The following is a 13,059-nucleotide window of genomic DNA, read 5'->3' as shown; positions in this document are numbered from 1 at the left end:
ATTTAATTTAATTTTCAAAAAAAAAAAAAAAACCCCAAAGCACTAAATCTTTCATTTTTTCCAAAAATTTAAAATTTCTGTAAATAGCTTTGAATTTTCGAATTTTTTTTTCAAAAAATTTGATATTTGAAATGTTTTTCTAGAAAATTTAATTAATTGAGAATAGCTATGGATTTTTGAATTTTATTATTTGAAAAGTTTTAATATTTCAAACTTTTTTCCAAAAAATGTAATATTTTGTGAATAGCTAAGGATTTTTGAATTTTTTTTCAAACAAATGTAATATTTAAAATTTTATTTTTTGTAGCTCAATTTTTTTTTTTCAAAAATAAATACAAAATAAAAAAGCCCCTCCCCACCCAATAGACCCGTGCAGATGCCCTAATAATGGCAAATCTATTTTGTAACAGAATTATAGGGCTGTAATGAGAGTTTCCAAAAGAATTTAATGTCCACCCACAGCAGTGCGGGGTTAAGATTTTTCTTTGAGGGGGTTGGGGTAAAATTGTAGTAATCTTAGGAAAAAAGGTTCTTTAAATGATCCTTAAGGGACAATAAGAAAAATGAACTCCGTTTATTTATAATATTATTTTAATAATTATTAAACTTGTTTTCCTATTTTGAGGTACGATTCTAAATTTTAAAACTGGATCCGTAAAATAATTAATCATATTTTTTCCTGTTAATTTGTTCAAAAATGAACGGAAAAGCGTGAACGCTGTTTATTTTACCGTTCAATATCCAAACATGTTAGTTTTTAAAGTGATCTCTGTCAGCAAACATCTCGTCTATCAATATTACTCACATATACTGTTCTATTTAATAAAAGGCAAAAAATAAAATGAAATAGTGTACGTTAAAAAAATGAATTTAATGGTCAGAATATTAGGTTTACATGTGGTGATTTTTACAATTGAATATTTTTTAGTGTCGGGCTTCAATCTGGATTATGGTTTCCAATTTCAATTAAACTTGTCTTTCTGTGGGATTCCAGAAAAGAAATATTGCTATGTTACACAAAATTTAACTCATTTTGTGCGTGAATCTTGCCTACCCTTGTTGTAAATTGTTTCAAAAATCCATAAAAAAATTAACATATATGAATTTGTATACAATTATAATGTTTTATTTGTGTTAATGCTATTTTAAATCTAAAAAAGAGTTCACCCCTTTATAGTAGTACATACTGTTGTGTCGTTCCTTATGTAAGACCGAGAACCGGAGTTCAGTCAAATCTCACTTGACAGTCCATACAGAAAGTACAATCGATCCCTCGTGACGTCAATAAGGGTGTTTTTCCTTGTTTTAATAATTCCCTTAAATAATATAATAAATTATATAATATGTTCTGATTATATTGTATTATAATTATTGCAATATATTTGCAATAATTAATGACGGGAGAATCGGCTGTTTTTTCTGGAATTAGGATTGGCATTGGGAAATTGTTTAATTTTACGATTCCGTTTCTTATATATAATTATTTATTACAGGTTAATTACTATTTAATACTTTTCTAAGTTATGAAAAAAAATAGACTCCCCTAAATTAAGAAATTTTTGTTTTTTAATAGAAAATTTGATATTTGAATTTCAGCTTTTCAACTATAATTTTTCAATTTTTTATCCAAAAAAATTCCCCCAAAATTTAAATTACAATTTAAAATATTAAAGAATTGGAATCAGCATTGGGATTTTTCGGAATCGTCCCTTCACTGGCAATAATCTCAATACATATTTCATATAACCTATTTGGCTTATTAAGCCATCGAATTTTTTATGAAAAATTCCGAGAGTTAACGACCTGTTCCAATCATTGACAGTCCTAATATAATGTAATATCTTAGACTTATGACATTATTTCAGGAGTGGTTTTTACGCTTACACAACTTCGACAATTTTCCCATCCTCATATACAAGCTTATATCATATACCTACTGTTTTATGTAAATTAAAAAAATATACTCTTTTAGTACAAATTTTTTCAATCTAATGAGTTGGCTACGAGAAAACTTTTTTATCCAAATGGAGAGCTGAGTACAAGAAACTAAAAACGGAAGCTCTATAAAAACACCCTTTTAGTTTTGTATTAATTAAGGGAAGAAAAAATTACACACGTCACGAGGAGAAGTGATAAAGTAATATCATATTTGATAAATGACTTTTAATGAGTCCTATAATCTGTAGCGTCTCAAAGGAGACATCTTTTAGACCAAAAGTTTTCTCGTAGCCAATGAAATCTTCCCAATTGAACAGGTGTGTTTCTTTACTTTGTTTTACAGCTTTGCCCCGATGCCTTGGAAACATTTTATTATTATTTCTTTAAACCTGATACCTTGATAATAATGAGCCTAAATACATAACATTATTTTGAACAAAATAGAGCTTTTTTCCCCTCTGTTTTTATATTTTTATCATTTATTCAACGCTTGGAGTGTGTAGGCTTGGATGACCAACCGTCCTCTTTTACAAGGGCATGTCCTCTTTTACATCGTGCCCAAGGACTCTTTTATAAATTTATTAACGTCTTGTTTAATGTGGGACGAATAGTACATGATGATAATCGATTTCAATGGAAGTAAACATAAAAATATATTTAATTAAAAAAGATCAACAATTTATTAACACTATATTCTTGAATAAATTATTTTCAAAATATTAACCCCACTCCTTAAAATAGACACTGAAAAAGAACTCAGAACATGAAGATATTGTAATGCTAGAGTAGGTACTTCACGTTAAGGAAAAATACAACTATGACGCCATAAGTAATACTAAAACACAATGATATTTCCAAAAGATCTACCACTCCAATCACCAAAAATATGATTAAATATTCATTATATAACTATAGTCAATATTTACCTTAAACATCTATCAATAATCTTATATAATATAAAAATTTGATGTCATTGCAAATTTATAAGAAGAAAATACTGTCTTTAAAAATGATAAAACTTTAATTTGATATCATTTGCATACAAGGAGTACTCGATCGTCTAACTCTATATACTTTCTCAACTTACATTCTTCCTAATAACTGCGATGGTTGTTTGAAAACTCCGGTCAAAGTCCAAGAAATGACACTACGTGTAAGTATGGAGGTTATGTTTTGTTAACCAGATCGGTCTATTTCTTTATGTTTGGTATTCATTTGAATCGAGAAAGTGGAGTGATTTTCAAAAAAGGGACGAAAAATAATTTTGTCTGTTAATTAAACATTACTTGATGAAAGGCAAAACGCCTCAAGAGACTTAAAAAAAGCTTGATAAATATTATAAGGACTCTTCACCTTTGATTAAAAGAGTGTATTAGTGGTTTCAAAATTTCAAAGTGGCCATATGGGCACAAGTGACGCTAAACGTTCAGGACGCCCTATTAAGATAATTACTCCAGAAATCCTTGATAAAATCCATGATCTGGTGATGGATGATAGAAGAACGAAGGCGTTTGAGTTTGGTAATGCTGTGGGCATCTCCAATAAACGGCTATATATTATTTTGTATCAACATTTGGACATGACAAAGCTTTCCCCGAGATGGGTACTCACGCTTGACCAAAAAGGAAATCGTGTAAAGTGTTGCAGGACGGTTTGCAGTTGTTCCAGAAGAATCCGAAGGACTTTACGCATAATTTCGTTACTGTGGATGAAACATGGATACATCACTACACTCCTGAAACCAAACAACAATCTAAACCAGGGGTAGGCAACCTTTGAGACATGGAGTGCCAACTTCAACCATTCTAATCAATGAGTGCCCCACTATCAACAATAATGGTAAAAACATACACAAACTACGCGAATATGTTCTAATTTACGCGTGCCAGTGAATATGCCTCTACATGCCAGCAGTGGCACGTGTGCCATAAGTTGCCGATACCTGATCTAAACAATGGGTTATCACGGATGAACCTGAGCCAAAAAAGGCGAAAACCGTTCTTCAATTCAAACGAATAGCAAACAAAAAGAAATATACGGATATGGCTGAAATTTGGTGTGTGTTCTTTCAAGAGATGCTTACTAACTAAACATTATCTCGATACACACCAGTAGTGCCATCTCTTGGACTTTTCAAACGACATACGTATAGTGAAATATTTTTTAATCTATAAAATCACTCCAAAATTGCAAAAGTGTGTACTAAAAAATCTTCAATATGCATTAGAACTAGTTAAAACAACATTTTTTTATAGTATTTTGGGAGTAGCTTGAACATATCGTCTACACTTTCCCAGAAAGACAAAATACAAAGAAAATCCTCTTTAAAAATTAATTGCAAAGTTTCTACTTTCAACTCCAATGAACAGGTTATTTGGTTGCATGCTAGTTAGACATGAAATATGATCACGTTAAAAATAAAACAAGTTTATAAAGGCTCATAACAGTGGGCAAAAAACTCGTTGTTTCATAGATAAATTGTTGGTTTTTATTAAAGGAATACAATTAAGACGGCCCATGGATATATTGATATAGAAAAAAACTTAATAAACTAAAAATGGTGGGGATTATATAATCATGTATATTTATTCTTTTATTTACAAACAGTTACGTAGTTAGGTATTCAGAACTCTTGAGGGGGACGGGGAACATTCAAAATTCAGATCCTATAACATAAGTTTATATTTATTGTATCTCGCAACCTCTCTTACAAAAATAATAAGATATTAGACAACAAAATACAATAAAAAATATATCATGTTATAGAATCTGATTTCTGATCCAATATTCTTCCATAATATTAGTTTAAATGTTTGCAACTGAAGAAGAAATAATCCAACCAATCAACGTTCGGAACAATAAGAAGGCCCAAGAGTATTAAAAAAATCAACAACTGACAAAAATATAATGTAAATTTTCATTTAGTGGGATAACATTTGAGGGATCCACCCTCAATGTTTAACTACTTTCACCTCAATATAACAATTATTAAGTTCATACGGCTTAAACCAAACATATAGCTAAACCCCAGATTCTCTCTTCACGACAGATTTGTTGAAAAAATGATTCATAACAAAGGAAATGTCTGACTTGCCATTATGAAATTGCATTTAGAACATTTGTTGGAGTAGGTATTAGATTAAATATTAGACTTATCAAATGTGGTCCACATTTGATAAGTCACTCAATACGAACTCCTGTATTTTTAAAAATAGATTTTACAATGTGCAGACTCGTAAAAGTTATTAATAATAATTTATCCAGTTTAAAGCATTTTTAAGTCATACATATTATCATGGTATATTAGTATTCGAAAACACAAGACAGAGCCGTAGGAAGGAATATTTTAGCTAGGGGTGCTCCATATTATTATTTTTTTTTATTTTTTTTGGTCGAAGTACCAATGGGCAATTAGTCAAAAGTAAAGAATAACAACATTTTTGAGATTAAATGTTTATTATTATTATTATTTATTTATTTTCATTCTTTAATAGATCGTCGTGGTGTTAACATATTCCTCTGAATGATGAATTCCCTTCTGGAGTAATTCTTTTTAAAATACATAGTAAAATAATATGTTAAAATATGATTTTACTATATTTTTCCAGCAGTAATACTACTTTAAATGTTGGGGGTTCTTATCTTTATACATTTTATCCCCCAAAATCATATAACAAACAACTAATGTTAAGAAGGTTCTTAATTCAGTAGTACCATATGTCTTGCTCTCACCTTCTCCAAACACTCTTCAGAAATGCCCTTCCCTAACAGTGACAATAGTTATTTATTAGTAATAAATAACTAGAAGGTACTGTACGCGAAAAAAAAAATCATTTGAGTCTGATAGTGATAAATATTATCAAGGGCGTCCGCAGAATTATATTGTGGGGGGGGGGATGGCGTCGTTGAATTAAAAAATTTTGAAGACAAAATTCAAAAATTTATAGTTTTTATTAAAAAATTATTTTTTTGTTAACAAATTTGGAAAAAAAAATTCAAAAATTAAATTTCAAACTTTAAATTTTTAGAAAAAATTTCAAAATCAATAGCTATTCACAAAAAATTCGAAATTCCATAATTAATGACAAAAAATTAGTTTTTTGGAAAAAAAAATTCAAATATAAATTTTTTCGAAAAAGGTTTCAAAAATTTACAGCTCTTCACAAAAATTTTAATTTTCTGGAAAAAAATTCCAAAATTGAATTTCAAATATTAAATTTTTAGGGGAAAAAATTCAATCATTAAATTTTTGGGGAAAAAATTCAAATATTCATTATTTGCTCTGCCGCATAGTTTGCTTTAACGGCCCTTTTTCTAAGAAAATAAGTCTTTAAAAAAACATTACTTATGTAGGGGCGGGAGCTGCAGCCAACCCTGCGGACGCCCCTGGTTATAAAATTTTATCCCATCGGGCATCACTAAAAATAAATTTTGATCTCTCTACACTTGCCACGGTGTTACGTCACTTCTAACGTAAAAATTACATTGTATTTTCTTGTCAGATGTTCATTTTTCTACTTATTTTTCCCAAACCAGTATTCCAGTTGTTTATTAATAGAATTCGAATTTCACATTAGAAGAAAGATTACTAGATACTATAAAGGTAAGGACGTGTTGCCTGTAATTGCCTGGATGTAGATTGCTTAAACTCCAGTTAAGCCTCGCTAAGTAGTGAACATATTTCTACAAGTACTACTAAATTTTAAAAAAAGGTTTCGCAAAAAGGAATAGTGATGTAATTATAATCAAACTGATTTTGGGTACCTATTTTTTATCTCTCTCTATCTCTAGAAATGCAATAATATTAAGTAAATATACCTTTGTGATAAAAAGCAGAGATATTATTATATTAAGAATAAAGGGGAGGCTTGGAATATAATTTCAGACAAAAGCGTTAAACCAAGTAGAGCATCGAGCACTGTTAGCCTGAGGAAATATTATAGTCAATATTTGTCATAATATTTTTGCAAGATATCGCTTTTCTATGACGTCACTCATTTATATATTTAACGTACTACGTAGTATTAATAAGTTTGTATAAGTAATAATACGTATATAACTTATTCTAGTCATAAATATTTTATATTTACATATTATTAAAAAGCAAATTACTCCAAAATAATGGGTCATTGTAGTGTCCATGGATGCAAAAATAAAAACTGAGTCAAATTTCCAAAAGCTTCAAGGAAATTTTCGCTTTTTTAAATTTCCCATTCTCAAAAACCCAAAAGAAGCCGAAAGAAGAAAAAAATGTATTTCAAATAATCTTAAATATCTTCCAAATTGGAAACCTGCTGACTATTCTGTATGTGAAAATCATTTTGAATTATAATTCCTTCTCCATATTAGTTCAAGCAAAAAGTAAATGAAGTAAATAAAAGTAGAAACAGTAGAGTACTTGACTCATTCACGAGAGAACAGAAAATGATTCTCCAAAATGCTTGAAATAATGATACCTCTAGCGGACAAAAAAAGTAAATTTTGATCAAGATATTATTTTTTTCTCTAATAATGACGTTAGCCTTCAACCACTACTTGGTTTAATGCTTTAGTGTAGACTAGAGATGTACCACACGGCTTTACTTCGCTAACACAAAATTTGTTGTCAGCTATCGATTCCCTCTTCTCCCTTGATACATCATGGCTATTTCATAATTTGTCATTTTCCATAACGACACAAAGTAATAAGTTATTCTATAATTATGCTCTGTTTCCAAAAGGACAGGAATACAATTTCTTGTTGATCCCTCGTCACTCATATAATATATATATTGGCCATTTTATTATGTATATGAATAAATTTTGGCTATTTCTTCACAGAAATAATATAATAACTACTCTTTTCATAAAATATTACAATGCAATTTTATAATACAGTATCGAATAAAATACTATGTAGATTTTAATTATATGTAATTTATTTTATTAATGGTGAAGAAATAATATGACCGTGATAGTCCGCGAGTATATAATATATATATAGGGGTTAGTATGATTGACTTATTTGGCCAGCTACCAGATGATATTGGGCCTTTTTTCTGTTTCTTTTTGGAGGATGGTTGCATGATACAATAAAGATAACGATGTTACCAAGGTTAAGTGAAATACAATGTTAAACCAACATTAATTGGGTTTGCTAGAATTTTCAATTTGATGTATTGTACAGACTGCTGGGCAAGATAGGCAGATTTTGACAAAACACGCAACTACTCATAGTCTATGACGTCACTATTGCTATGATTTTCAATTTAATATATCGTATCGCCTCCTGGGCAAGAAAAACAGATTTTGAGAAAACTTCCAATCACTCATACACTATGACGTCTATTTTTAAAAGCGTGGTGGAAGTCAAATATCAGTCTTATGGTATAACTTTGTATTTCTATTAACTTTGGGGTGTACAGCCTTTTAAGATAATGGGGTTCATTGCCACTGGTTAAAATTTTTATGGAACACATAACCTATTATAGGGGCGTCCGCAGGTGGTGGGCTGAAGGGGATGTAGCCACTACCCCAATTAAGGATTTTTAGATTTTTCTATCAGATTTAAAATTTGAAATTTAATTGAAATTTTACATTTTTTCCTTTTAATTTTCAGTGAATAGCTGTAGATTTAAAAAAAAAAATCCAACTTTAAAAGTATAAAATTTAGAAATTAATTTTCAAAAATAATTATATTTGAAAATTATTTTTTGGATTTTTTTTCTAAAAATTTAACTTTTGTGAACAGTTGTGGATTTTTAGGAATAGCTATGTATGATAAAATTTTTTTATGAACAGCTGTAAACTTTTTTTTTTTTTTCCAAAAAATTTCACATTTGAAATTTAAATTTTTAATTCCAAAGCCCAATCCCTAACCCTCAAAAAATCATGCAGACGCCCTTATATTAAATTAAATTTCATGAAAAATAAAACAACTATTATTTATTTTAAATTTAGGGAAAATTTAAAAAAAAAATTGCAGAATCTATTTTTCAATGCCAAACTGCTTCAAAAAAGGCCAATATGGCCCCTGTTCAGGGGCATCAGGAGGATTATGTATATATATATACTTTTTTTTGAAAAGGGGGGCTTTATTGTTTGGAATTTTTCGGAAAAATAAAATTTTTTTGATCTACTGTTTTTTTACAGAAGAAATCCTAAAAAAAAATTTCTTTGTTTTTCATTAAATTTTTTTTTCAAAAATTCCTTAAAATATTTTATGTATTATGCACGTTCTATCCATTTTGATCATATTGGGACATTTTTTGCTAAGTAATACAACTTGAAATGGGAATGGGTAGTGGGCCGCACTTAAACATTAAACGTGCTGTAATGCGGCCGGCAGCCACGGGTTGTGCATCCCTGGTTTATACTATAATTGCACATCTGTAGAGCTTTGAGTGTGATAATCATTTTTGTAGTTATATCAATTATTTTAATCCGTTACAGGATTATATTATTATTATTTTTTTTTTTTTTTTTGACAACAGAAATTATATTTTTATTTATAATCATAATTATTGAATTGGGAGAAGGACAAAGCATTTTTAATTTCCTTGCTGTTGATGTCGCTGTATTAATACTTAAGCAAGACATTATTAGATATGAAATGTCGTAGACAGTTCATTTTTAATTCTTGGCTTCAACACCTTGTGTCATTCATTGTATTGCACAAAACCTTATTCTTTAAAAGAAACTCAATCAATTTACAGACATTTATATTTCACTCTCAAGTATCTATAGCTAGGTGTTTAAAAGTTACTGTACGGTATTGTGGTCCTTTTATAAAAATAACTACTTGAGGCCATAATACCCCACATGGATCAAAAATATTTTATATTCAAGTAGAAGGACTTAAGATGTGTCTGTATAAACGTGCCTTTCTATCTTGAACACTTGGTAAACTGCCAATGACTTGCTTTTTTCATATCCATGTTTTAATGTTTTGGTGTAATTGTAAATATGTAAAAAAATTAATGAAGTTTAAAAATTTACCTCTACTTCCATGATGAACTTTTAAATTTAACTTTTTACTTTTTAAATTTATGTAGTATTATTAAGCAAGAGTCTCAATGACGTCATCAGAATATAAAGAGATATATATTTATTTTATAAATCAGCTGTGCTTGCCCAGCCAATTTCTTGTTGACTAACTTTGTTCTAGTAACATTGTCAAAAATGTTACTAGAACTAAAGGACTCTAGACCCTAGAGTCCTTTAACTAGAACAAATTGCCCATTCCTCAAATTGTCAGGGTTACCATATTGATTATCGGTTTCTTTTTTTTTTTATTACATGCCCATTGTAGACAGTATTTTTATAACTTGCAATAGAAAGTGTTATTAGTTCTTTTCAAAATGTTGAATCTCTATTTATTTATTTATTTTTAAACACCTATAAATCTCCGAGTTTGAATATTATACCAAAATTAACACCCGAGGGCAATGGAACAACTTTTTTGCATGCCTTGAGACCTCTCTATATTTTTCTGTATTGATCAGACACTAATATGTTCATTATTGCAGAGAATAAATTAACTATTACAATGGAAATAATAAGACACTTTTCGGAAGTTATTCTAATTTTCTCGACCCCAATCAATCCAAAAAAAAAAAGTACAAATTCAGCCAATTTTATGGATTTTTAGTACATATTACTTTTATTTAATTCAAATATCAGTGTTTATCACGTGCATCGAGTAGCATTCAAATCAGATGTTAAGTTCTTTTTTTTTTTTAAACCCTTTAACGTCCTCACCAAAACAACAATCAATGTTTGTTTTTTTACAAACCCCACATGTTATTTTTTATAGGCCTCTACCAAATGGTTCAAATGTCGCTTCAATTGTAAAAGTGCATTTTAAAGAACGGGTATAGATTTTTATGCATTGAACTAAAAGAAAATATATTTCTATGCATATATTAAAGATATGGTGACTCAAAATGGGCTCTACCAAACAGTCGAGCAGGGGGCTAAAGTGATTCGAAGCAGTTTTATCAAGATTTATTGGAAATTTGTCCATTTTATTTAGTGAAAATATCAACTTTGAGGCCCAAGATGGCGTTTCCTTCAACTATGATGCAATTTCTAATTCCAGTGAAAACGTTCAATGGAGCATTTCTTATTAATAAATAAAAAAGATTCCACACTTACATTGAATACTATTCATGCCAATGATAAAAAGTCATATTTAAATATAATGAAAGTATTAAAATCCTTTTGAAATGTCTAAATATGTACATTTTTTTTATCGAAAGGGACGAGAAAAATCTCATATTATTATTATTTCCATTGATAGTTATTTTTTTTTTTTACAATATGGAAATCCGATTGTATACAAATGTAATAACATATTTGTAATACATATTAGAACCAGATATATAATAAGACTTGGTTGTTGAGACCCTCAAAATGGCTGGCATCAACTATGCCGACGTTACGTAAAAGTGTTTCAAAGTTAGTTATGAGTTGTTAGAAGGGCTTTACAAGGACTTTAAGTGGCGTGTTTGAGAGGAACTTTCCGTAACTGATACTGTAGCTGGATCACAAAGCCCCACACACTCTTTGTATTGAAAAAAAGAATTGAATAGAAAAGGAAAAATATTGTTACTGTTATGCTCTGTGTTCACCTCCTCCTCGTACTAAGCAAAAATAAATATAGTATAAATTTTACGTATATATAAAAATCATGGGAATGAAATCCTAACTACTCAGTTAGTAATCGACAAAACCATGAACAACATATTCAAAGGAGTGCTTCTAACAATTGCCTTCACTACAGGTAAATAAAAAGTTTTGCCATTTGGAGTTCTTCCTATTGAGTGTATTCATAAATAAATCATGGAAGTTTTAAGTTAATCTCTCTCTTAAATTCAATTTATACAATTATATTTACAGTCCTTGGACAAGAACCTCCAATTGTGGGTGGGTTTTCTGAGGCCGAAATTAGTGATGAAGTATCTGGAGTAGCCGAAGAAGTGTTAGATCAATTGGCCTCCCACTTTGGAGCAGAAGATGGGTGTAGTTTAAAGTTAGAGAATATAACTGATGTCAAGACTCAGGTGTGTCATTTCATTTATACCAAATATTATATTAAAAAACTTATTTATTATAATTCCTTTTAGGTTGTTGCTGGTACCAACTATTTATTCAGCCTAGAGATCTCTTCTGATGGAGAATCGTGTGAGAATGAAGTTAAAATTTGTTCGGATGTCAAAGTTTACAAGCCCCTACCATTTGCCTGTTCCAGTCGTATTGACACCTGTCTATCCCTAGTTGAATCGGAGAAAATCCTATGTATTCCATCAACAAATGGTAGAGATCAAAATTACTATTAAATATAGTATATACTTTTTAACTTTTCCCTTTCAGAGGATCCTCCATTGGTAATTGGTGAATATTCTTCAATAGAAAATGTGACTGAAAATGAGGAAATCCAGAAAGTAGCCCAAAAAGCAGTCAAGTTCTTGTATCATTTGTTTAATACATCCTCAGCATGTCCTATTCATTTACGAGAAGTTGTCCAAGCAAGTGAACAGGTAGGGAGGGTTTTAAGAAGCGAATATATACAAATTCGTCCACTACTTATTTCTTCTATCCCATTTAAATTAAAAATAGATTGTGGATGGTACAAATTATAAATTGGAAATTCAAGTGGAAACAGATGGAGCTAATTTTGAATGTGAATATGTTCAAAAACAATGTTCAAATATCATCGTTCATGAACCTTTAGCACATTGTCCTCATGATGAAGAGGATTGCATTCTTCCAGTTGATCTTCAAGAAGTGGAGTGCGTAGAAATTAATCAAAGTAAGATTATACATAGAAACTAATATTATTTTCATTGACAAATAAAACTATATATATATCATCTTTAGTTTTTGACGAGACAACTTCGACATAGAATCAAAGAAGAATACAGCCATTTTGGCCCTGGTTTTGTTTAAAAAACAAATAAGTATTCAATATTACTATTAAAAGAAATAAAGTTTATGATTAGAAAACCAAAAATTGTTGCTTTATTTATATCATGTTTGAGAGGTAAATCATGTTTGATCAATACGTAAACGCATTTGATAGGTACATACACATAATACTCACAAACACTTCACACCAGGTAAGGAGTTAATTAATCTTTA

General features: G+C 29.7%; 1 protein-coding gene across 1 annotated transcript; it reads left to right on the top strand.

Moving 5' to 3' along the window:
* The first annotated feature begins 10,077 nt into the window (after positions 1-10,077).
* Positions 10,078-12,931, top strand: LOC121117632 (uncharacterized). The gene is made up of 6 exons (XM_040712078.2): positions 10,078-11,701; positions 11,818-11,981; positions 12,045-12,234; positions 12,292-12,458; positions 12,538-12,730; positions 12,799-12,931. The coding sequence occupies exons 1-6, from the start codon at positions 11,653-11,655 to the stop codon at positions 12,822-12,824; spliced, it is 789 nt and encodes a 262-aa protein (XP_040568012.1). The 5' UTR covers positions 10,078-11,652; the 3' UTR covers positions 12,825-12,931.
* Positions 12,932-13,059: the final 128 nt, after the last annotated feature.

The sequence above is a fragment of the Lepeophtheirus salmonis genome, chromosome 5, assembly GCF_016086655.4.
Source record: "Lepeophtheirus salmonis chromosome 5, UVic_Lsal_1.4, whole genome shotgun sequence".
Classification (NCBI taxonomy): domain Eukaryota; kingdom Metazoa; phylum Arthropoda; class Copepoda; order Siphonostomatoida; family Caligidae; genus Lepeophtheirus; species Lepeophtheirus salmonis.
This window is presented reverse-complemented; position numbering and strand designations above follow the sequence as displayed.

What these genes read in the sequence shown, in the direction of transcription:
- LOC121117632 (XM_040712078.2), top strand. Translation starts at nt 11,653, where the DNA reads ATGAACAACATATTCAAAGGAGTGCTTCTAACAATTGCCTTCACTACA. An exon ending in ATGTATTCCATCAACAAATG is followed by an intron (nt 12,235 to 12,291) that starts GTAGAGATCAAA and finishes TTTCCCTTTCAG; the next exon opens with AGGATCCTCCATTGGTAATT. An exon ending in TTGTCCAAGCAAGTGAACAG is followed by an intron (nt 12,459 to 12,537) that starts GTAGGGAGGGTT and finishes AATTAAAAATAG; the next exon opens with ATTGTGGATGGTACAAATTA.